General features: G+C 44.1%; 3 protein-coding genes across 5 annotated transcripts; 2 read left to right on the top strand and 1 right to left on the bottom strand.

Moving 5' to 3' along the window:
* Positions 1–2,720: 2,720 nt before the first annotated feature.
* On the top strand, positions 2,721–12,186 carry Ndufb6 (NADH:ubiquinone oxidoreductase subunit B6). The gene is made up of 4 exons (XM_005078864.4): positions 2,721–3,015; positions 4,733–4,825; positions 10,537–10,581; positions 12,009–12,186. The coding sequence occupies exons 1-4, from the start codon at positions 2,836–2,838 to the stop codon at positions 12,075–12,077; spliced, it is 387 nt and encodes a 128-aa protein (XP_005078921.1). The 5' UTR covers positions 2,721–2,835; the 3' UTR covers positions 12,078–12,186.
* An 857-nt stretch (positions 12,187–13,043) lies between these two features.
* Positions 13,044–14,052, bottom strand: Smim27 (small integral membrane protein 27). Of its 2 annotated transcripts, XM_040740252.1 has the most exons (3): positions 13,912–14,052; positions 13,536–13,734; positions 13,044–13,238 (listed from the first exon to the last, which is right to left on the bottom strand). In XM_040740252.1, the coding sequence occupies exons 2-3, from the start codon at positions 13,578–13,580 to the stop codon at positions 13,116–13,118; spliced, it is 168 nt and encodes a 55-aa protein (XP_040596186.1). In that variant the 5' UTR covers positions 13,581–13,734; positions 13,912–14,052; the 3' UTR covers positions 13,044–13,115. The 2 variants fall into 2 exon arrangements, with proteins under 2 accessions (XP_040596186.1, XP_040596181.1); XM_040740247.1 differs by lacking the exon at positions 13,912–14,052 and having other exon boundaries at positions 13,536–13,848.
* A 338-nt stretch (positions 14,053–14,390) lies between these two features.
* On the top strand, positions 14,391–24,664 carry Topors (TOP1 binding arginine/serine rich protein, E3 ubiquitin ligase). Of its 2 annotated transcripts, XM_013119638.2 has the most exons (3): positions 14,704–14,819; positions 18,686–18,744; positions 21,133–24,664. In XM_013119638.2, the coding sequence occupies exon 3, from the start codon at positions 21,136–21,138 to the stop codon at positions 24,091–24,093; it is 2,958 nt and encodes a 985-aa protein (XP_012975092.2). In that variant the 5' UTR covers positions 14,704–14,819; positions 18,686–18,744; positions 21,133–21,135; the 3' UTR covers positions 24,094–24,664. The 2 variants fall into 2 exon arrangements, with proteins under 2 accessions (XP_005078924.2, XP_012975092.2); XM_005078867.4 differs by lacking the exon at positions 18,686–18,744 and having other exon boundaries at positions 14,391–14,819.
* The last annotated feature ends 218 nt before the right edge of the window (positions 24,665–24,882 follow it).

Consider the following 24,882-nt stretch of genomic DNA (forward strand, 5'->3'; position numbering starts at 1 on the left):
AAAGCAGTCCTTTTTAAAATCAACTTTTAACATTTATTCTTTGTGTCTTTCACGTTATGCCTCCTGATCCCACTCGTCTCCAGTCCCCCAAATAAAACACAATAAAATTTAAGATAAAAAAAGGAAAATCTTGTGATGGAATCTGCAGTGAGACTCAGAGAGTCATGCAATAAACCCTTTTATCTTTACATGCAGGTGGTCTTTGCAAAGAATTATTGGTTTGGTTTGAGGCCACTGGTCTCTGCTCCATCATCGACACTGGGCCCTCACTGTGACCCTCCCTGGACATCCCCTTGCTGCCTTGTGTCATAGAGATCCTGTAGCCCTGGTTCCAAAGGATTCCCCCCGCTCCTCCACGCACCAGCAGATCGCAGATGGGGTGGATTATTGGGGTGGGCCAACACTTAATCCTGGTTCTGGGCCTGGGCAGTTGCGGGGTTGGTCAGCCCACCAGGTCCCCGTCCTCACCACCAGTTCCCGCCCTCACCACCAGGGCGAGCTCTCCAGCACTGCCCTGGCGAGCTCACCCCTTGCAGGAATGAGAAAGGGCGGGGCCAGAACTCCCACATTCACATCCTCAGGGTCGGTTCCTCCACGCCTTCAGGGCCAGCTTTACTGTGTTGTCCAGGTGGGGTGTGAGGACCTCTCTCCCTTGTGCTGCAGCTGATGAGGAACAGGGACAGCTCTCCTGCTCTTATGACCTCAGGGCCAGCTCTTCCACCAAAAGCAGTTGTTTTTTTGTTTTTTTGTTTTTTTTAGCATATTGGTATATGCCAGTTCATGAGTAGTGGAGACAGAAGAATTAGGAGTTCAAGCCCAGATTCCCCAAAATAGCAAGTTCAAAGCCAGCCTACATTACACCAGACCCTGTCTCCAAAAACAATACAAACAAAGTTCGTTTTTATTTATATTACTTAAAGAACAAGAAGAAGAAAAAAGCCAGGTGGCGGTGGTGCACACCTTTAGTCCCAGCACTTGAGAGCCAGAGGCAGGCGGATCTCTGAGTTCGAGGCCAGCCTGGTCTACAGAGAGACTTCTAGGCTAGGCTCCAAAGCTACACAGAGAAACCCTGTCTTTCAAAATCAAATCAAACCAAACCAAACCAAACCAAAGAACGCTTTATAGAGCACGTATATATATTTAGTATCACCACTACTCACCTCGTTTTTGGATGAAAGGTAACATACCTATACTCTTTTTTCTACTGGGTGTAGGTGCTTTTATTTATTTGCCTCAACAATAGATTGTAGGGGGTCCCTCCACAGTTGTGAATAGAAAGCTTAGCTATACAACGGCTGTAGCATTCCAGCACTTTACAACACCGTAAGGCTTTCCACTAATCCTCTATTGAGGAATCTGGGAGGGTGAATTCTAAGGTTTTGCTATTACAAATTGTGTCGTGATGAATATTCGTGCACACCCCAGCAAATTTTCTTTACACCATATCTTTGGGATACCTTACAAGTGGGGCTGCTGGATCAAAGAGTATCTATGTAATACTCCCAAATAAAGTGCTCTTTGCTAGGCCGGGCGTTGGTGGCACACGCCTGCCTTTAATCCCAGCACTCGGGAGGCAGAGGCAGGCGGATCTCTGTGTGTTCGAGGCCAGCCTGGTCTACAAAGTGAGTTCCAGGACAGCCTCCAAAGCTACAGAGAACCCTGTCTCGAAAAACCAAAAAAAAAAAAAAAAAAAAAAAAAGTGCTCTTTGCTTCAGCAGTACAGATGAGGGAGGAAACCGAGATACCTGCTCCAGATCACTTGAGGGGTTAAAAAAGGGCTAGGAGCTGAACTTGTATGCAACTGTTTCTAGGTCAAAAAGGGAGGAATTCAAGGGGGCGGGGCAAAGTTGTGCAAACTTACATCCTAGTCCTTCTGCTCCCCTACCCTGTTGATATCCTGGCTTCTCCCTCTCCCAGCCCTGGGCAACCTGGCCCTGTTCCTGCTCCAGACGACTCCACTTCTCCTCAGCACCCGCGTGTCACTCCGTGCCAGCCCTCTCCTGAGCCTGCGCCTTCTCCTTAGGGGACCTTTCCTGGTCTAGGGGCCTCACTAATCCTCAGGTTCTCTTCCCGCCCAGGGATCGCTCTTCTCCCGGCGACCTTCCCCCACTCGGGATCTGTCTTTGACAGCTCAAAGGCTGTCAGCGGTTGCAGCGCTACATCGTGCATGTGTTAGGAGGCTGCATGAGGACTCTGCATGCAGAAACCATGCAGAGCTGGGCCAACGGCAGCTCCACGACTCCAGTTTCAACTGCGGGGCCTCATTCTAAACCGCCCCCTTTCCCTTTTGAAGCAAGCATCTCCCGACTGTTCTCTCTCTTTCCATTTCTGCTCCCCATCGGTTAACACCTACCCCTCCCTTCGCTCCCTTTCCCAGTAAACTGCTTGTGGGTTTTAGTTTGGTGGATCGTGTTTCATCGCCCGAAGCTGCAGCAAAGAACAACATCCCCTACAAGTCTTCTCTGAACTCCAGACCCAGGACCTCTCACACTTTCTATACACCCCCTTCCCGCCCCCATTAACTCATAACTTAGGGACCTTCCCCATTAACTCATAACTAAGGGACCTTCCCCATTAACTCATAATTTAGGGGCCTTCCCCATCTCGCTCTTAACCCAGGCTCTTAAGAGTGTCTGTGAAAGGGCTTTTGCGCATGAGCAGATGCTGACTTCCGCCAAGGAGTCCGCAGGCTGCCGTCCGTGTTTTGGTGTGACATCATCACGGCGCGCCGCTCCCAGGTGTCTTCAAGGTCGCTTTGAAGAGCGGCAGCGCGCGTCCGGGACTGGCCCCGGTTTCAGGTGCTCGCCGCGTCTCTTCGGCAGGCTCGCCGGCGACATGACGGGGTACACACCGGATGAGAAGCTGCGGCTGCAGCAGCTACGGGAGCTAAGAAGGCGATGGCTGAAGGACCAGGAACTGAGCCCCCGGGAGCCGGTGCTGCCCCCGCGCAGGATGTGGCCCCTGGAGACGTTCTGGAGTAACTTTCTGCGGGATGGGGCCCTGTGGAAGAAGGCGGTGAGTGACGAGCCCCTCGGGCCCCACTTCCCACGCCGGGCCGGCCACCCCACCCCGCTCCTCTCAGGCGCCGCACGGCCCGACCCTGTCCACGCCCGGGGCCCTTAGGGACCAGCAGTCCGGGTGTCAGGGTTTGCAGAGGGCGTCACTTTACGAGAGTCCTGGGTAGGGATCTGGAGTCCGGCAGTGGCTTGGCTTCGGGGGGTGACCCCTCATGGAGTTCACAGGCTGCGATTTCAGTATTTGAGAACACTCGGCGATTTGTAATGCCGAGGTGATAGAGAACTCAGCTGGTGTGTATAGTACAGCTAAGTCATACCCGTGATAAGAAATGAATACTCTGTGGGAATTGCTTTCAATTACTTCCAATAATAATAATAATAATAATAAAAATAATAATAATAACAACAACAACGAACAGTGGACTTTTGCTATCGTCAAACCCAGTATTCTGCTGAGGTTTTTGTATGCAGTACTGCGTTTCTTTATCCCTAAATGGTAAAAAGGGGTTCCTAATTCTCATTCTAACTGTGAGGAAAGAGAAACAGTAAAAAAAAAAAAAAGAAGAAGAATTTTCTCCTGGTCACTCCAAGGAATTCGTGATTCACATATAAACTACTATCTTACTGTGCTACAAAAGTTAGTGTAAAAGGGGATCACATACATAAGGTGGTGAAATTCAACTCTAATGCAAGCTGTCCCTCTCCTTTCTTGTGTACCTGGCATTACCTGTTGATTTTGACAGTTACTGGTTGATAACTTAGCTAGTGATTTAAGGAAGGAACCATTTGTTGAATTTTGTTTTACCTTGCTTTGAGTGATTGTTTTTCTTCTATAATCATCTGCTATAATACATAAATTCTAGGTTGTCTTTCTCCTGAAAGGATGCATTTTAGTCAAATTGGATGCCATAAAAAGGCCCCACCCCTTTTTTTTGACTGTTGACTTTCCCTTTTTAAAAGGTGTGTCAGGAGAGAGATCAGTGAGTTTAGAACACCCATATTTCAGTATGAAGCCTTGCTTTTTTTCTTGAACATGAGTGCTGTATGTCTGGCAGAGTGCTATTTATCCTAAACCTTGTCTCGAAGTCTTCTAGAATGTTACTCATCCTAAGCCTTGTGTGCTCAGGAGCCCATGGATGTCCCATAGGAAGTCCCAGAGGTAGTGAAAATATTGGAGTAAGTAGGTTAGCACCAGTCTGTCGGGAAATACGTTTATAAAGTAATTATCACATTCTTTGTTGATGGTAGGACTTTTGTTTTGCTTTTTGTTCCACATACATTGAAAAATGACGTATCTCATGCTAGGCGTAGTAAGTAGTACATGCTGGTAGTCACAGCCACTCCAGAGATTGAATAAGGACTGCTGTGTGTTGAAGGCCAGCCTGGGCTAAAGAGAGGAACCCTGTCTCAGAACAAATGAATGGAAAGTAAGAGTGAGGGTGGGTGAGATGGAGAGACCACTCAGTACTTTAGACCACTTGGCTCTTGCAGAGGACCCAGGTCTGGTTCCCAGCACCCACAGGGTGGCTGAAAACTTGTCTATAACGCTAGTTCCGGGGGATCCAATGCTTGCCTCTGTCTGGTCTCCAAGAGCACCAGGCACACTCACGGCACACATGGGTACATGCAGACAAAACACTAGTACACATAAATAAATCCTAAAATTTTTGAAGAGGATATTTGTTTACATTATGGGCTTTGTTTCCCTCCCACAGATCTTTAAGACATACCGGTCCAGTCTCTTCGCTGTTTCTCATGTACTTATACCTCTCTGGTTTATTCATTATTACGTCAAATATCACCTTGCTGTAAGTATATGCTAAATGCTTGCTTTTCAGAATTTGTTTTTAATATCTTACAATAATTTCCTGTGGCTATGCTGTACTCAGGAAATAATATGCCACTTTAAGCTAATTTTGAAGTTCTTTGGATTCTTTGGGGTAAAAGGTTTAATGGAACTTAAGTATTCTTATATACAACTAGTTTCAAACCATGAAATTCTAAAGATTACTCTTATGTGCAAATAGACTCTAACTTGAGATGGTCAGTATGTAAACCTAGAGTCCTGGGCAGGAGGTGGGAAGATGATTCTGCTGCCCTGTTAGCACAGGTCCAGTATGGCATGTCATTCAAAACAGGTTTTGTCATCCTTTCGTTTTCCTTTCCTTTGTTTTTTCCTGATTTTCATATTCTCTTTCTTTAGAATCTAGGGTGACCAAAAATAATAACTTTTTCATGGGAAGATCTTGCATGTTTTGTCCAGAGCCACTGGCCACATTTTAAAGATGAGGGATAGCACAGTGTGGTTGGATATGGCATTGGACTCTAGGCAGTAGGAGAAGAGCACACAGTTTCTGGGATGTCGTGGAAGAAGGAACAGTGATGATGACTGTGTCGACTGTTGGAACTCAAAAGAGAGTAAGAAGGCTTTCTTGTGTTCAGTGAAAGTTGTTAAGAGTGCGCTGAGCATGCCTATTTGGGGAGCCTTAGTGACAGCAGCCTGGTGTAGGGTAGCAGAATGTGGGAAGGAGTAATGAATCTGAGGTGGATTAAGACATCAGAACCCAGATGAGGAGGCTAAACTTGGAAGGGGGTGGTGGTGGTGACAGATTTGTTATACACAAGGAGCTTGATCAAGTAAGTGGAAAGGGGTTGTTTCCATGAAGAAGGAGAACACTTTGGGGGCTGGAGTTAGAACTGGAAGTATTATTATGAGTTAGTAGTTGTTACTATGCATTCATAGGTAGACAGAGAACCATGAATGTGAATGTGCACTTGTGTGCATGTTCGCCAATCTGTGCTTTGAGAAAGCCTGGGAACAGTGCTGTCCCTCAGTTACACTCTAGCAGGCAGCAGCATCTCAGTGTTGTAGCCCCAGACAACTGAAACTGAGCTTCTTGACAGAAGCAGCAAAAGAAAGGAACCCCAGCCTTTGTGGTATTGCTGCCCAACGTTCATCGTCTGAATTCAGTCCCAAGGAATCATGCAACAAACCCAGTTGGAAGGAATGTCCAGTGGGGCAAGATCAGTGGCTTGTTAACCTTCAGAAGTGTTAACATCATCGAGCTGGCCGGGCGTTGGTGACGCGCGCCTTTAATCCCAGCACTCGGGAGGCAGAGGCAGGCGGATCTCTGTGAGTTCGAGGCTGGGCTGGACCGTTAGCCTCCGAAACAATACAGAGAAACCCTGTCTCGTGAAACCAAAAAAAAAAGATCATTGAGCTGGAGAACGTCAGAAGACAGCTTCAAGGACTAGGGTTCTCCACTTCTACCATGTGGTCTCTGGGGGTCGAACTCGGGTTGTTAGGCTTAGCAGCAAGCCTTTTTTGCCCTATGAGCCATCTCCCTGACCCACATTTGTGGCGTACCTAGTGTGCCCTCTCTTTGTTATGGAAAGAAGATAGAAAAGTATTTGATGTCCAGTAATAATGTATTATGTTAGGAAATGGATACCATTCCAGGAAGAGTGTGGAGGGAACAAGTTATGCCAGTTAGAAGGATAGACAGAAAGTCAGAAGTCCTCCAGCCTGAGGAGATGTCTCTATTGATCCAATGAGCTGAGACCGGTGTAGGGAAAGTTCAAATCTAGGGAGAAGAGGTGAGCTGTACGGTAACAAGCAGTGGGAACTCTTCCTTGTGTGTGCATTGAAACCAAGTCTCATACTGCAAGCTAGCTTTGAGCCGTGGCTCTCCTCCCATGCACCTGATGACACCCATGACCTTCTGTACACCGCTGACTTTTCCACTGCTAAATGGGAAAGTGGCATGATGATTGTGAAGGAAATCTAAAAAACCATCGAACACAGATCAAAGGAAGCCAAGGTCTGCGCCAGGCAGATCAACTGGAGGCTGTTACAGTTTGGTGTGCATTAGGAGTTGGAAACAAAGCAAACTGACTTGAAATTACCTGCTTCCACGTCCGTGATAGTTCCTGGAGGCTCCATGTTGCCATGGCCTGTCTGAAGTGTCAGCAGTAAGGTAGGAGGGACTGGTAGGGACTTGAATTGGGTTGTTTACATTTCAGAAACCAGCCAAATACCCCTCTGCACCAGTAAAATGAACTAACTTTATATCTCTAAGGCTCAAGAGAGTGGTTCACATACTTCTGGACTGTTGGACTTGAAAGCCATGTGCATGTGCAACTCCGTGGCCTTTTCCTGTCACCACTTATCTTACTTACTTCCTGATGTTTTAGCATGGTGATCTCTGGAGAAGAACATTGCCTTCTGGCAGGGAAGTCCGAAAGTGACTGCTGTACACAAGTGTCACAGTATTGCCTGGGATTTTGTTTTGTTTTATCTTTTAAAGTGTACTTTTATCTTACTTAAATGGCCATGCCTCTGATAAAATAAGAACAAGCTTATTCTGTCCTTACCACCTTGGAACTAATTGAGTTTGAGCTCTTAAGGCAATTCCACTTATAAATGTAATCACATTCTCTTAAGCACTTTAAACCGTTTATAAATTTTATTTCTTCAATCTTAATTTTAGGTACTTATATGGTATATTGGTGCCTCTAAGGAGCAGTTTTTTTTAACTTAAAATCAGAAGTGTGTCCATTATATAGTTTCATTATAATCCTGAGCCTGACCTGTTAGAAGTAGCCAGATTCTTTTATATATTATAAACACTCTGACAATAGAATATGGACCATTCCAATTTTTTCTTTCTTTTTTTTTTTTTTTTACCAAATTCCCATTCATAAACTCCAAGTTTTCAATAACTTGAAACATTGAAAAGATACCATCACCTTATCAAATTGTTACAGAGTCTGATTTCAACGGAAAGTAAGGTATACATGAAAGACCTGACCCAAATTCAGGAAAACAAGAGTACCTCCCTGAGGGGCAAAGATTGGCTGCCATTTGTGTTTATTTGTACAATATATCTTTATTTATAGACTGTGTTCATTAGTTGTGTGCTAATTTTTTATTTTTATTATTTATTTTTAAATTTAAATTAGAAACAAGGTTGCTTCACAAGTCAGTTCCAGGTCCCTCTCTGTTTCCCTCCCCTCCTCCAGTGCCCTCCCCCCAACTCCCCCAATATCCCCTCATTTCCCCAGGGAGGGTGAGGCCCCTATGGGGGGGTGTCCATAGTCTGTCATTTCATCCAGGACAGGGCCTAGACCCTTCCCCAAACTTTTTCTTTTTCAGTTACCACTTTTTCCTTGTTTTTATTGCGCTATACATTTTCCCCACTCTCCTTCCCTCATCCCTTTTTCCCAACCACCCTCCCCTCTGCCCCCCCATGCTCCAACTTACTCAGGAGATCTTGTCTTTTTCTCCTTCCCAGGCTGCTCCTCTTTGTTACCTAGGTTCTCTGGCATTTTAGGTCTTTGAGAGTTTCATACAACTGCAATGTGCTTTGATTGTATTCAGCTCTTTCCTAACTCTTTCCAGATTAGCTTCCCTTCCCTACCTACCCTTGCTACATTTTAAATATTTATTTTCCATTTGTGTGTGCTTGTGCGCGAGAGTGCGTGCGTGTCTGTGTCTGTGTGTCTGTCTGTGTATCCCTGTGTGATATGTACACATAGTATGGATGCCCATGGAAGCCAGAGGAATCAGATCTCTCTGGAACTGGAGTTAGAGGCAACTATGAGCCAAGCAACTGTGTTGTTGGGGGCATGAATATAACTGAACTCTGGTCCTCTGGAATAGCAGTAGGCATTCTTTAACATCTAAACCATCTCTCCAGTCCTGTCCCAACTTTTAAAAGTTGGTATTTATATATTTATATTGAATGTAGTTTCCTTATCAACTCTGTGGCCAAGTTGTCTTAGGATTGAAGACATTTGTCCTCTAGTAGAAGCATATTTAATAAGTTACATATTGGGTTGACCAAAAGAGACATTAATATGGTTCCTGCTTTCGTAGTCACTAGTGGTCATACTTCAACATTTCATGTTTGGTGGGGTCTGAGGCTACTTATCTTTATGCTTTCTCTTGGTTTGTTTAGGTAAATTCTGCAGCTTTATAGTAACATTTGTTTCAGTAACTGAATTCTACATCTTTCTGAAGACATTTAATATCTTCTTGAGTTTGGAAACAGTTTTTAGGATAAAAATTTTAAATATGTATTGTTGCTATGTGGGTGGGAGTACAGCTGTCCTGTAATATGCTTGTGGAGATCAAGGGACAATTTTATGGAGTTGGCTTTCTCCTTTTATCTTCATGGGTGTTCTAGAGATGCAACTCCAGTCTCCAGGTCTGTATGCCTTCCCCAGAGTCACCGCCCTGGCCCTGGCCACAGTTCACATAATAAAGACATTTTGTTTTCTTTGCATCATAGCCTAAGTCTCTCTAACAATCTTGGTTCTCTTGTCTTATATCATGCCAATTATCTTTTAAATATTTTGGTGTGGTATCTTGTGCCAACAGACATACATACTTTATGAGTTTATTTGCTCTACATCTATATAAGAAGCACCTCTTCTATGCCAAAGCACCGTAAATAGGGATGTGTCCATATACACAGAGGATTGTGTCCCTGCCTCATGAAATGCTTGTTCTTGTCTTGGAGACTGGCACTAAGGACATGAATAAGAGGCATATGTGGTTATAGGAGGTGACCAATTCTCTAGAAAAAGTAATTGAGCAGGGTAAATGAATAGAGAATGACAGGGAGCTGCTGTTTAACTGGGCCTTTCTGTAGAAGTGATACTAAAAGGTACCTAACTGGAATGAGGTGAGGGGACAAGCAGATACTCAGGAGGAGTGCATTTCAGGTAAAGGAATCAGTGAGCACCGACGTCCTGGGGCACATCAGGCTTTATTAATTTGACTGAGCCATTGTGACTCAGGTACAGTAAGGAGACAATAGGAGGAAGTCAGATAGTTAGCAGTGAGATCATGGAGGGTTTTAGAGGTCACAGCAAGGATTCCATCTTTTTCCTTAGTATGAAACTAAGATGTGATCCGTGTTGAAAGGGTTGTGCTACCTGTGTTGTTGGGGCTTGAGTATAAGTGGGCTGACTAGTGGATGCTGTTGGAGCAGTCCTGGCAAAATGTCAGGAGCATGGGCAGGGGAGGTACTGTTAACTGGATGCAAGGTATCAAGCAAGGTGGGCGGTAGGGTCTGCTGAGGAGTTACAGCTTCCTCACAGGCTTTTAGCACTGACAGAACACTGGTGCCGTTAGCTAAGACGGGGCTCAGGAGGAGCAGCGGCAGTTGTGGGGCTAGGGGAAGTTAAATTGTGGTTGTGGTTAACTTTTTTTTTTTTCTGAGACAGGGTTTCTCTGTGTAGCCCTGGCTGTCCTGGATCTAGCTCTTGTGGACCAGGATGGTCTCAAACTCACAGAGATCTGCCTGCCTCTGCCTCCCGTGCGCCACCTCGGCCCGTGTGGGTGTGGCTAACTTTGAGATGCCTATTGACATAAGTAGAAATGTTGAATTAACAGTTATATGGGCCAAGAGTTCTAGGAAAATGTGGGGCTTAAGTAAAAATTGGGAATAAGATCTAAAATTTTCACCAGAAAGTCTAACACTGTAATTTATAGAGAATTTTTTTATTGCAGACAAAACCATATGCCATCGTTGACACGAAGCCCAAAATATTCCCAGTAAGTCTGAAAACCCGTTTTTCAATTGTACTCCCTCCCATTCTACAAATGATTGCAAACTAATTAGAATAAAATGATCTTTTCTTACTGTCAGCTTCAGTGTGTTTGTGTATTACTGTAGGAGGAAAAAGGAAAGTAGGAAGTAGCAACTGAATTTGAAAATGAGTGGACACTATTTCTCAACCTTGTTTTCATGAGAAAAGAATAAAGCTTAAGCTTAAAACTACACCTTTCGTTAATTCAAATTTACAGTAAGCTGGGTGTGTTGGTGTAACCTTTAATCCCAGCACTCCTGTGCTGTGGCAGGAGGCTTTCTGTGAGTTGAACGCCAGCTTGGTCTACATAGTGCATTTCAGGGCAGTCAGCGCTATACAGTGAGTTTCTATCCCAAAATGATTAAGTATTATATTAATTATGGTGATGATCTCACAGGTATATCCATACTTCAAAGTTACACAGCTTAAATACACACTTTGTTATGTCTATACCGCTTTTATTCTTAAGTCCTCATATAAAAAATATGTATTATAATTAGTTGGCATTTTATTGGTTGTTGGTGAGGCTATTGTTTAGTATACTAAAACATGTTGTCTGTCTTTGCTTACAAATAATTATTGAACCAGCATAACTGTAAATTCAAAAACTTCCATTTAGTAGCATATGTTACAGTAGTCTATTATCAACAAGGGACTTTAGGGAGAACCGTTAAAATTGGCTAACTATATATTGGAACTCTGCTTCAAGAAATAACAGGAAACTTCTGTTATTTACCTACATGGAATAGAGTAGAAAAACCACCTATTCAGAACTAATATTTTATAGTTTTTCTGCAAACTGTAGGTGGAGGTTGAGAGGGTAGAAGGAATAAAATACTAAATCTTGTAATGCTAAATATGTTATTATCTTGATTGCGATGATGGCCTCACAGGTGTATCCATACTTCAAAATTATACAGTTTAAATATGTACTTTATTTTGTCTATACCTCTTTAATTTTTAAGTTCTAATGCAATAGTTTGACTAATCTTTTTAACTTTATATATATTATATATATGTATATATTCATCAATTTGGAAATATAGCATCCAAATAGAAATTTTTTTTATTATTTTCATTTTATGTACATTGGTGTTTTACCTTCATATATGTCTATACAAGGGCAGCAGGACCCCTGGAACAGGAGTTAGTCAGTTGTGAGCTGCTGTGTGGATGCAAGGAATTGAACTCAGGTCCTCTGGAAGAGCAGCAGTGCTTTTAACCACTGAACCCTTTCCAGCCCCCAAATTGAAATGTTTTAAGTAAAATGGAAAATAATTTTGAAAGTTTGTTTGTTTGTTTGAGATAGGGTCTGTCTATGTTGTGTTGCTTGTTCTGGAACTTGCTATATAAACATTTTACAATTTATTAAACATTTACTTGTTTTCCTAGGGTGATACAATTCTGGAGACTGGAGAAGTAATTCCACCAATGAAAGATTTTCCTGATCAACATCATTAAAGAGCACTAAAAACTTAAAAGACTTGTGTAACAGCAAACGTCTCTTCTTATAGTTCGTATTTACTGAATCTGTTTCCTGGAAAAGTAATCAATAAAGCTTTTTCTCAGAGTGTTGTTATTATTTCTTGAGACTGACAGTAAAAAAACAAATACTAATCTATGGAGCGTTGGGTAGTATTTATCTCTGGTGTACTAATAGACTTTGAGTGCCCATCCCACAATGAGGGAGGCTCTCTCAGCCTGGACTCTTGTGGGAGGGCCTGGGCCCTGCCCTGGATGATTCACCATGGAGGGCCTCACCCTCCCAGGGGATCCCAGTGGAGATTGGGTGGGGAGAGGGGAAAGGGAGCTGGGATTAACATGTGAAACAAGCTTGTTTCTAACTTAAAAAAGGAAGAGAAAAAAAAAGGCAAATACTAAAGAGCCATCAGCTACTGTTTTGCTGTCTGTTTTGATAAACAGGATGCAAAACACGTTTTGGTCACATTTGTTTGCATACTGATGTGGCACAAGGTTATGAAGTGTTTGAAGCACTAGAAAATGAAAAGTCTGCCGGGCGTTGGTGGCGCACGCCTTTAATCCCAGCACTCGGGAGGCAGAGGCAGGCGGATCTCTGTTGAGTTCCAGGCCAGCCTGGTCTACAGAGCGAGTTCCAGGACAGCCTCCAAAACAATACAGAGAAACCCTGTCTCAAAAAACCAAAAAAGAAAATGAATGTCTACGACCTGGCTGGGTGGTGGTGTCACACGCCTTTAATCCCAGCATTTGGGAGGCAGGACAGGTGGATCTCTGTGAGGTCAAGGCCAGCCTGATCTAAAAGAGCTAGTTCCAGGGTAGCCTCCAAAGCCACTGAGAAACCCTGTCTTGAAACACAAAAAAAGAAATCTATGATCTGATACAAAAAGGGCCGTTTGATCTGTTTGAAAAATTAGCATGCTAACACTTATCACAAAAGACCATACACAATTTTGCATTGTGAATTTTACTTTTAAGTCTAGATAGGTGCCATCTGAGGAAAAGCACAGTGCTTGCTGGGGACTACCAAAGCTCATTCATCTCATAGAATTTGTCTGGAAACGTCTTCAGTAACTGTCGTCGTGCAGCTACAGCTGATGCATAGATGACGAATCCCCAGGAGAGCAAGACGATCACAAGCAGCAACTAAAAGAGAAAGGCCGAAAGAAAAATTCAGTGCGCTGGGTACTTTGCCTGCTCCGGCCAGGTTAAGCTACAGGTGGGAGCGGTCGGCCAGACACTCCGGCGCAGGCCGGAGGGCGGCAGCCCTGACGTCAGAGGCGGAAAAGCGTGTCCTCCAGGAAGAGGCGGAGCCGGGGGCAGGGCGTGAACGCTCAATTTAGGAATGGGTTTTGGAGTTCGGAGCTGCAAGCGAACAGTCGCCCTTTGCCTCGCGGGCCAAAGCCTGCGACGCTCGGGAGTTCCATCGCCCCCGCTACCTACCACGGAGTAAATCCAGTCCAGGGTGCGGCGACTCACGGGCCTCATGGTAAGGGGGCAGCAGGCGCGGGTGGCGCGGACCTAGAGCCCGCGCCCGGGAGCCGTCCGCCCCGCTGCGGCAGCCATCTTTCCGCGGTCCCAGCCGCGCTTCCGCCCGGAGGTAGAGCGCGTCACGTGACCCGGGCCTAGCCCGCCTTTCAGGCTGCGGAGGAAATAAAGGAGAAAATGTTAAAAATCGCGCTTTTTTTTTGCGCTTACATAGACATTTCTCAATTCCTGTTTCCTCCAGCCGCAGTGCCGCACAGTCGTGTGCCATCGTTTGCACGCAAGTGTATTTGGAAATAGTCTCCCTGGAAGAATTAAAGTTGCCGTCCCGTACCCGCGTCCGTTCCCACAAGACGGGGATGGACGTTTACGTGCTCATGTTTGGCCTGAGCAATGCCGTCCCCTCCTTTATGGAACTGGAGGATCGTTGTAAGCTGCTAACTCGGCCATTCATCGGGAGCGGCTAGTGAGAACGCTGTCGCTCACTCCTGGGAATGCTTTTAAATCCGGTGGATCTGCCAGGCAACAAGTGCGGACGGGACGTCCGATGGAGTCCCAAGAGGGGCCTCCGGGCTCGGCCTGAGGATGCCGGCGGCGCTCGCAGCGGAGGCCTGGCTGCCAGGGCGCGGGTGTGTCCGTGGGACACAGCTTTAGTCCGCGTTTCAGGGGGTGGGAAGGGGAAGCAGGCCGCTGGGAGAAGGTGAGGACGAGGGCTCGGTGGGACCCGGCCCAATTCTTGCTGTGATAGTAGCGGGGATTGCAGGAGCCTGCCGAAGTTGGTGAGGGTTCGGCTTTTCCGCGTATTTGGCAGGGATGATGAGGCCGTGCCTTTGCTCCCCCAGGACAGGCGCCCCCCGCCGTGGGGGCTGGGCAGGGTCTGCCGTCTGCCCCGGGCTCCGCCCCCGGCGGGCGCCTGTGCACCGCGCGTGCGCCCGGGGCGCGGGGGTGGGGCCGTGTTTGGCTGCGCGGGCTGGGAGGAGGGGGAGGGTCTCGCCTCGTCTCCGCCCCCAAACTGCCTTTGGTGATGCGCGTTGTACGTCACAGGGGTCGCAGCCGCCGCCGCCGGGGTCTCCGCTGTCTCGCGAGGAGAGTGAAGCGCCCCCTCTGGCGCCTGCTGAAGCGGGGAGGCGCCGAAGCCGCCGGGTACGCCTCCGCGGATCCTGCCGCCACCGGCCGAGCTTGCTGAGCCGACGGGAGCTGGCCTCCAGCGGCCCGGCCGGGCCCGCCGCCGCGTCCTCGGAGGTGAGTCGGGTAGGAACAATGGGCGCGGGCTTGGCGGGATCGGGAACGAGGCGACGGCCGGGACCTCCCGCCGCCCCGGGCCTTGGGTCGCGATGTCGCTGGGACGCCGGGGCACCTGTGGATCCGTGGCGGTGGGCGAAGGAGGGGAGTGTCTCCCGGCGCCGCCCGAGGAGCGCGAGCTTGGCTGGATACTAGAAGGAGCTGTGTGTCCGGGCAGAACAGCCGCCACTGCTAGAAAAGTGACCTTGGCGGGTCCCCAGCCCCCGGACCCGTCCTGTGAAATGGGGGCAGCATTTCAGTTGATCATTGTTATATAACGTACGTCGTGTGGCCGTCTTTCCGTCCGTGCCCGCCGTTTTCAGGGCAAGGAAGCCACGAAGACTAGTGGGGTTGTGCAGTGTTACACATGCGGGCAGGGTTTGAGTGCCTTGCGGCCTCATCGCACGTCTAGTTAGGGCAGCTTTCCTGCTGGGCTGCTAGTTCTGATTTGTAGACTGGATAGGGCGAGGGCCAGTGCAGAGGTAAGCACAGGGGTTTAAGACAAACTGGAGCCGGGCGTTGGTGGCGCACGCCTTTAATCCCAGCACTAGGGAGGCAGAGGCAGGTGGATCTCTGTGAGTCGAGACCAGCCTGGTCTACAGAGCGAGTTCCAGAACAGCCTCCAAAGCCACAGAGAAACCCTGTCTCGAATAACAAAACAAAACAAAAAAGATGGAAACTAGGAAGCGTTTTTGTGTGTGTGTGTAAGTTTTTAGAGTAAGAAGAAACCCAGAAACGGGTCCCTAAAACTTAAGCTACTGATAGTAGAGATTGTTGTTTGGGAGGCATTGAGGGTTTGGATTTTTAGTACATGGGTTGCAAAGTGAAAAGCTGCAGTTGGCCACTCTCTATCATGCATAACTTTAGTGAGTGGCTTTCACAGGGAATAGTTCCCAAGCAACTCCCCCCCCCCCCATAACCCATTTTGGGCAGGGCATAAGACTGGTCTGGAGTTCTTATGTAGCAGAGGATAACCTTGGTTTTCTGACTACCCTTATCTTCATCTTCCAGTATGCTGGGATTGCAGGGTATTCCAGGGTGCCTTGTTCTGATAAATTCTTTTTATACTGATACTTGAAATCCTAGCCCAAGCCTTCAATTCCAGCATTTGGGAGACGGGCAGGCTAATTCCTGAGTTCGAAGCCATTGTAGCCTACAGAGTAATTTCCAAAACAACAAGGGGTACACACACAGAGAAGCCCTGTCTTAAAACCACCCCTCAAAAGATTTAATTGGGTCACTTATGTCCTATAACTTTTAGAATTGATTAAACTACTCAGACTTTCAAGTAGAACCCAGATGACTTTTAACAGCCATTGTTCCTGTTTATCTACATCTACTTGTGAACGTTGTTAACCACTTTGCTTAGATATATTAGGTATGTAATTGTTGTCACTTAATTACTATTGACGATCGGTTATTGATGATGGTCACTATCAAAATCAAACTTTTCTGTAGCTTAGGCTGCTATGTTGGATTCTTACTGTTCATCAAGCACTGTGCTAAGCTCTTATTTACATGAATTATATCCCTTCACACAACTTGTTTAGTCCTCTTTTCAAACGACTGCTGTTTGTGGGGGTGGGGGCTGGTGGTGCAGTCTATGGAGGCTGGTGGATCTCTTGAGTTCAAGACCAGCCTAGTTTATTAGAGCTAGTTCCAGGACAGCCTCCAAAGCCACAAAGAAACCCTGTCTCAAACCACCCCCCTCAAAATATGAGAAAATCAAATGACTGCTGGTATTCCATTTTAGAATTGAGAATGTTTGAGAAAAACCTTTGTCCCAGCTTGTTCTCTGGGGAGATCAAGTAAGAAATGGTAATTTTAGCCGGATGTGAGGTCACAGGCCTTTAATTCCAGCACTTGGGGCAGAGGCAGACAGATCTGAGTTGCAGGCCAGACAAGGCTACATAGTGAGACCTGGCTCTTCCCTATTCCACCACCCAAAAAATGGCAATTCTCAGTATTGACTGCTGCTGCATTAGAATTTGCATCACTAAAGTGCAGCCACATGGTTAAATTCTCCGTCCAGTGATAATTTAAGGAGTACTGTAGAAGGTAACCTTCATAGAAAGTCTTGTTAAAGGGGGGTGGGGGAAGAAAACCCTGAAATGAATGCAGTTCTTAACTCCCAGTTGAGCTTTCAGTAGATTTCAGTTCTGATTTTTTATTTTTTAATCTCCATCTATTTTCCCTGGGTATGTTTGACCCTGCTATCTGAATTATGGTGTAGAGGGTTTGTATCTTTGTTAGAATCTGTGGGTTTGAAGATTTAGGAAAGATTCAGTGCATCCTAAATAGACTTGTTTTGGTTTTGACTGTTCAGGAAGTAGGAGCAGAGCTGGTTAATTCGTTCTGGAGTAACTAATTGGTAGTCCTAAATCCTAGGTTACTAGGGTAGAGAGGAGCATTAATGAGGCTTCTTCTAGAATCTGAAATACAAAATGTAAGTGGTTCCATATTTGCCACCTAAATAAGGACCTCTTGTGCATATCTCTGTTTCCTAGCTATCCCAATATGGTTGGTAATGCATTTACCTAGGTGTGTAGTCGTCACCCAGATCTCATGGATCATTTTCATCTTCCCAGAAAGAAATCTCTTTACCAGCTCAAGTCATCCTTCACTCTTTTTAGATTTTGGTCATTTGTGTGAATGGTACCACATAATATGTTGTGTTTGTTTTTTATTTACTAGAATGTTATGTTGCTAAATAATTATGTGAACATAACTTTTATATAATCCACTGGGTCCAGTTAGTGCTGCCTATATGCTATATGGCTGTATGGATATACTGATGCATGGACAGCCTACCAGTAGCCACCTCTCAAAGAAAATGACTCTCCCTCCCTGCAGCAGCCATAACTATTTTTATAGGTCTTCAGCTAAGGGTGGGGCTTAGGGAGTGTACACACACACACACACACACACACACACACACACACACACACACACACACACACACACACACACACATGATTCTCTGGGACTGGAGTTATAGGTGATTGTGAGCCGCCATGTTGGTGTGCGAACTCAGCCTTGGTACTTTGCAAGGGACATCTCCCTGGCCCTGTGCTATAATTTTTAACTGGCTTGAACTTGTACAGGTGACCATAGCTCCTGTGAGTTGTCAGACACTCACAGCTGCTTATTCTTAGTGCTTTGATGACCAGTAAAAAAAATCTCTGCATTACAAAAAGTGGCTCTGACCAAGTTTGAGAGAAGCCTTAGCAAAACCAACAGATTCTCAAGGGGAGCCAGTGACTTCCCCAGCCTGGGTTTGTAGTTACCAAACCACATTTTGTTAATCTGTCTGTTGATGAACATTTCAGTTGTCACATTTGAGATAGCAGTAACTAATCTGTGACTTGAGAGTTTTGTTGGGGTGTGCTTTGTAGCTTTTGAGTAAAACAAGAAATGAATTGCTAAGTCACATAATTATTCTACTTCATTTGTGGTTTAACAATTTTAGTATTTAGTGCTGATATTTGAACAAGAAATCTCTTGATTATATTGTCACTACATTGCTGCTTTGATTATATTGTCGTTACATTGCTATTTTATGTTTCTAAGTACACTGTATTGTGTAGCTAAATATATTGTATGGAAACACAAGAAAAATCTAATTGTTCTTTTTACCTATTGGTCAGTCTTTAGTCTTATGCTGTCAAAGTAATAATGTTTCTCAAAATTAGAAAAGACTTATGGTTGCATTTTTTTCAAATAGTACATTCGTTGATGTTTGGAGTTTAGAGTCTGGTATCTACCTTAAATTAATCCTGGGTTGTGATTTCTTTTCCTTTGTTTTTCTTTTATGGTACTGGGAATAGAAACCAGGACTGCCTAACCTGTACCAGACAGGCCTACCACTGAGCTACATACATCCCAGGTCTGAGTTGTAAATTTCTTGTGAATTAGAAATGGTTAGTGAACACTAAAATTCTGCCTTCCAAAGAAATAAAATAAGATAAAATGTGTTGTGTCCTGAAATTTGCTGGTCACTTTTTTTTAACTAATCCATTGTATTGAGGAGCCAACTAAAGTTGGTGCTGCATGTTCCTCTAGTTTTATTAGTTGAAGCCTGGTTGTCTTGTCAGCTCTTGTCTCATAGCATTTGCAGTTCCTTCCCTTTTAGCCATTTGTTTGCTCTGAGCATAGACTGTCTTTGATCCTATAAGGTTTTTTCTTTTCTCCCTCTCTTTAATGACTCCTGAATCTTTTTCTGAATGGGTTGGTTATTAGAGGGAAATACTAAGAAATTTATGTGATTGTTGAGAGTTTGAATACATTCAAAAGTGTTGAGGATATAGCTTATTGGTAGAGTATTTTGGCATTTTTGAGACCCAGGATTCCATTCCTCAGAACTACATAAATGATAAATAGAGCAAAAAGCAGTTAGTATTATATACTTATAATTCTACCTTGCAAGGCTGGTGAAGAGTTCTGAACAGAAGACTGGAAATATCTGGACCATTAAAGAGACATTTGTTTGGATTAATTGGCTTTCTCTTAAGGTATCATTCTGAGAAAGTCAAAAATGCCTGAGGTGAATGTGTTTAATTTGGAAATCTGGTAGAACACTTGTAGTTCTCTGATAGTTTGTTTTGTTGTTTTGTTTTTTTGTTATTGTTATTGTTGTGTTTTCTTTTACCTTTTAGACCAATGAGTTGCTTATTTAGGAAGTGATAAAATAAAGAGGACTGAAATACAATGGATATTTGATTTCAGCTCCAGGAAACTCATTTTGTAAGCTATAACCTGATGTGATATATGTAAAGAAAACTTATCATTAACATTCTCATGATGGGAGCGCAGACAGTAAGAAAGGAGACATCAAATATATAATATACAGTGTGGTTTTTCCTTTTGGTTTTTCAAGACAGGGTTTCTCTGTAACTTTGGAGACTGTCCTGGAACTAGCTCTTGTAGACCAGGCTGGTCTGAACTCACAGAGATCTGCTTGCCTCTGTCTCCCGAGTGCTGGGATTAAAGGCATGCGCCACCACTGCCCGGCTGTGGTTTCATTTTTAGATTCAGCAGAAAGGGAAGGTTAGGTCTGGCTGCCTGCACTGACAGTCACAGAACTCAGGAAGCAGAGATAGGAGCATCACAGTATAGTTTGGAGGCCAGGGTGAGCTACATAGTAAGACTCCAGTCTCAACCAAACCAAGACAGCAGCAAAAGAAGCTAGGACGGGTTCTTAGAAATACTGGTTGGGGGGCTAGAGAGATGGCTCAGTAATTAAGAACACTGACTGCTCTTCCAGAAGTTCAGAGTTCAATTCCCAGCAACCACATGGTGACTCAATCATCTGTAATGAGATCTGGTGTCCTCTTCTGGCCTACAGGTGTACATGCAGGCAGAACATTGTATACTTTGTGTTTTATTTTTTCGAGACAGGGTTTCTCTGTATTGTTTTAGAGGCTGTCCTGGAACTCCCTTGGTAGACCAGGTTGGCCTTGAACTCACAGAGATCTGCCTGCTTCTGCCTCCCACGTGCTGGGATTAAAGGCCACTGTATACATTTTTTAAAAATTAAAATTAAAATAAAAAAATTGGGAGTGGGGTAGGGTTGGGAATGGGAGGACAGATGGAGGAAGAGGGAACTGGGATTGGTATGTAAAATAAGATTCCTTTTAATTTAAATAATTTTTTAAAATATCAGTTGGTAATGGCTCACACCTTTACTCCCAGCACTTGGGAGGCAGAGGCAGGTGGATTTCTGTGAGTTCAAGGCCAGCCTGGTCTAAAGATGAGTTCCAGGATAGCCAGGACTACACAGGGAAACCCTTTCTCAAAAAGAAAAGAAATACTCAGAAATAAGCAGCGATTGAATAGAATAGTGTGGTAGTAGCAGTAAAGGGCTGGCTGGCTGTCCTCGTGATAAACTGCCATTTACCCAGCTGCTGGAGCATATAATGATCATAGCATCAGAAATAACAGAATCACTGAAAATGTAACTTACTGTAAGTCTGAGTGGGAACATAGGAACGTGTTTGGTTTTGTGCTTCTGTGTTCGTGCCAAATACTTATCTAAGAACTTACTATATACTGGGTACTTTTGCTAATGTCTGCCATACAGATAGTAACACTTGAGTACAGAAGAGGATTTTGTCCTAGGAAATAATGATCTTGGAGCTTGTGCTTTAATTGCTATGTTATGCTTTTATTATGTATTACCTTTTTATGTTACACCATCCATTTTTGCCTAAGTATGAACAAAGTCTGTTTTTGTTCAGTTTATTGAGTTACTGATATGTTTCTTTCCCTTTTACAGATAATGGCCTCAGCTGCTAAGGAATTTAAAATGAACAACTTTTCACCTAAAGCTGGTCCTAGCAAATTGCAACAGAACGCACCAGCTGATGCATCTCCTGATTCTAAGTGCCCTATATGCTTGGATAGATTTGATAATGTGTCTTACTTAGATCGATGCCTACATAAGTTCTGTTTTAGCTGTGTGCGAGAGTGGTCAAAAAACAAAGCTGAATGTCCACTATGTAAGCAGCCCTTTGATTCTATTTTCCATTCTGTGAGGGCTGAAGATGACTTTAAGGAATATGTCCTAAGGACACCTTCATATAGTGGTTCTTTCACTGTTACTCCTGAGGTTCGAAGATTTCGCTACCGCACAACTATGACAAGAGATCGGAGTGCTTCTCTTTACTCCTCAGCTAGTAGTACCACAAGTAGAAGAACAATGACCCCACCAGACAGTGGAGTGCTGTTTGAAGGGTTAGGCATTTCTTCAGCAAGACCTAGAGATGTTGAAATTCCTCAGTTTATGAGACAAATGGCATTAAGGGGCACAACGACTGCAGATGAAAGATCTTTGCGGAAAATTCAAGAACAAGATATCATTAATTTTAGACGAACTCTTTATCGAGCTGGCGTTCGAGTTAGAAGCATTGAAGATGGTGGCCGCTACAGGGATATTTCAGCTGAGTTCTTCCGTAGAAATCCAGCTTGTCTTCATAGATTAGTTCCTTGGTTAAAACGTGAGCTTACGGTTCTTTTTGGAGCCCATGGATCTTTAGTCAATATTGTCCAGCATATCATTATGAGTAACGTTACTCGCTATGATTTGGAGAGTCAGGCATTTGTGTCTGACTTGAGACCATTTTTGCTTAATCGAACTGAGCATTTTATACACGAATTTATTAGTTTTGCTCGATCTCCCTTCAACATGGCAGCTTTTGACCAGCATGCTAATTATGATTGCCCTCCTTCATCTGAAGAAGGCAGCCATTCTGATTCTTCTGTCATAACAATATCGCCAGATGAGACTGAGACTCAAGAGCTGGATGTGAGTGTATCCACTGTTAGGCAGGCACCATGGGATGACGAAACTCCCGGACCGTCCTACTCAAGTTCAGAGCAAGTGCATGTTGGCATGTCTTCCCTTTTAGATTCTTCAGACAGTTCAGATGAAGAACTTGTCCCCACAGGAGCCACCTCTCAGATACAGGGAGTACAGACCAATGACGACCTAAATAATGACAGTGATTCATCATCAGATAATTGTGTCATTGTTGGGTTTGTGAAGCCACTAGCTGAAAGGACCCCAGAACTTGTTGAACTGTCTTCTGACTCTGAGGAGTTGGGCTCTTATGAGAAAGTGGAAACAGGGAAGACACAAGAACAAGAGCAGTCTTACAGTTCTGATGATAGTGATGTTTGTCAATGTTCATCTCCACGTTCTGTTCTTGGAAAGGATGAGCAAGCGAGGAAAAGCCATTGTGATTCTGATGCAAGAATAACATCAAAGAAAGAAGAGAAACGATCTACATCATCGTCAACTCCCAGGGACAGTTCATCTACAAGAGGAGACAGAGTATATTCCCCATATAACCATCGACACAGGAAGAGGGGAAGATCAAGAAGTTCAGATTCACGTTCCCAGAGCAGAAGTGGGCATGATCAGAGAAATCATAGGAAGCATCATGGGAAGAAAAGAATGAAGAATAAGCAATCCAGAAGTAGGGAGAGTAGTAGCAGACCTAGAGCGAGGAGGGACAAAAAGACATCGAGAACTAGAGATAGCAGCTGGTCAAGAAGAAGCCAGACACTTTCTCTGAGTAGCGGGAGTACCAGTAGATCAAGATCTCGTAGCAGTGATCATGGCAAAAGAAGATCTCGAAGCAGAAATCGAGATCGCTATTATTTGAGAAATAATTACGGAAGCAAATATAAGTGGGAATACACTTATTATAGCAGAAACAAGGACAGGGATGGTTATGAATCATCATATAGGAAGAGGACTCTTTCAAGAGCCCATTATTCTAGACAATCTTCAAGTCCAGAATTCAGAATTCAGTCTTTTTCTGAAAGAACAAATGCCAGGAAGAAGAATCACAGTGAAAGGAAATATTACTACTATGAAAGGCACAGATCAAGAAGCCTGTCTAGTAATAGGTCAAGGACTACATCTGCTGGGCCTGACCGAGTGAGGAATGAGAAGCCTGGAGGGAAACGAAAGTACAAAACCCGGCATTTGGAAGGTACTAATGAAGTGGCTCAATCATCTCGTGATTGTGCTACCAAAGTGAAGGACAGTCATTACCAAAAATCCTCAAAACTGGATGGAAGTTATAAAAATGAGAGTGACAGCTTTTCAGATAGCCGATCGTCAGACAGAGAGACAAAACACAAGAGTTTGAAAAGGAGGCCACGGAGCCTAAGTGTAGAGATAGTTTATGAAGGAAAAGCTACTGACACAAAAACTACTGACACAACTAAACACCATAAAAAGAAAAAGAAGAAACATAAGAAGAAGCATAAGAAACACCATGGAGATAATACTTCCCGTTCCCCAGTTGTTATAACCATAGACAGTGATAGTGACAAGGATTCTGAGGTAAAGGCAAGTGTGGAGTGTTGTAGCAATAGTAAACTTCCACAGCCTGTACACAGTGAAGTTTTGACTCCTTCCTTGGAAGAAGCACTTGAAACTAAAGATGTTGTCACAATAGAAGATGAGCTTGGTGTCTTGGACAAGGAATGTGATGTTACTGCACTTACTGATGACTTGAACACCAGCCAAACTGTGGATAATAGTGTACCACCGGCAGTCTCAGTTGAACAGACTCTTGACGTAAGAGAAGAAAGCACCTTTGCCTCGGATTTGGAGAGCCAGTCCAGCAATACATCTATTCAGACTGAGCCATCAGGACCATTGCCATCTCCACGGACCTCATTATTGTCAGTGTCTCTTGGTAGAGACTATGATATGTCTTAAAACTGCCAAAGCATCTCATTGATAATTCAGAGGCTGTAGAAAAAAAGGGGGAAAGTCATCTATTGCAGTCTGGGTGACTTGTTGGAAAAACTTTGCCTCAAAGTGTTTGTGTGTGTGTGTGAATTTGGAAAATTCATTATTTGTTCAAAAAGTTATGTATGTCCCATCCCCAGATATATGCACTTTTAAGTGAAGAAAATGTTGCTAGCAGTTTATTTAAAACTTGGGAGCCTTTTTTAAATAAAAATAAAAATTTAGAAGTTATTTCATAAAGCCATATGGTATTGACATATTTTTATGGTAGTATTTTTGAATTTTTTTTTGAGAGTTATTCTGAAAATGTGTTATAAGCTGGGAGAATGCTTTTGGACAGTTATTTTTCATAAAAAATTTGTATGATTCAAAACCATTTCTTAGGCTGAAATAAGTCATTTTAATCTGCACAGGTTATCTTGACATCTGCCAAAAGCAGACTTGAGTATTTTTTTGTTTATATACTTGTTTATCTGGACTGGCAGTAAAACAACTGTGTATTCAACAAAAGACAATAAAATAGTACACTGTAAAAGAATTCAGACATTTTCCTGTGCAACATTGCTTTCTTTAAAGTTTTGCTAGAGCCAAAGTCTTAGAAACTGGGTGAGCATTCACAGGTCCCAGTTTGTGTGGTTGGTTCAGGTCTTCAACTCACAAGTAGTATATTTTCTTGAGGAAAATGGCTTTGGAGCGTTTGCCTTACTACAGACACAAGCCCTGGCCTAACATTTCTTTGACAGTTTTTCACACCAA

Source organism: Mesocricetus auratus, unplaced genomic scaffold (genome assembly GCF_017639785.1).
Source record: "Mesocricetus auratus isolate SY011 unplaced genomic scaffold, BCM_Maur_2.0 Super-Scaffold_6730, whole genome shotgun sequence".
Classification (NCBI taxonomy): Eukaryota; Metazoa; Chordata; class Mammalia; order Rodentia; family Cricetidae; genus Mesocricetus; species Mesocricetus auratus.

Bases quoted from the DNA above. Each gene is read 5' to 3' on its own strand.
- Ndufb6 (XM_005078864.4), top strand. From the start codon at position 2,836: ATGACGGGGTACACACCGGATGAGAAGCTGCGGCTGCAGCAGCTACGG. The intron at 3,016-4,732 runs GTGAGTGACGAG...TCCCTCCCACAG, and splicing joins GGGCCCTGTGGAAGAAGGCG to ATCTTTAAGACATACCGGTC. The intron at 4,826-10,536 runs GTAAGTATATGC...TTTTTATTGCAG, and splicing joins ACGTCAAATATCACCTTGCT to ACAAAACCATATGCCATCGT.
- Smim27 (XM_040740247.1), bottom strand. From the start codon at position 13,848: ATGGCACACGACTGTGCGGCACTGCGGCTGGAGGAAACAGGAATTGAG. The intron at 13,239-13,535 runs GTAGGTAGCGGG...TTTCTCTTTTAG, and splicing joins TGGACTGGATTTACTCCGTG to TTGCTGCTTGTGATCGTCTT.
- Topors (XM_005078867.4), top strand. From the start codon at position 14,391: ATGATGAGGCCGTGCCTTTGCTCCCCCAGGACAGGCGCCCCCCGCCGT. The intron at 14,820-21,132 runs GTGAGTCGGGTA...TCCCTTTTACAG, and splicing joins CCGCCGCCGCGTCCTCGGAG to ATAATGGCCTCAGCTGCTAA.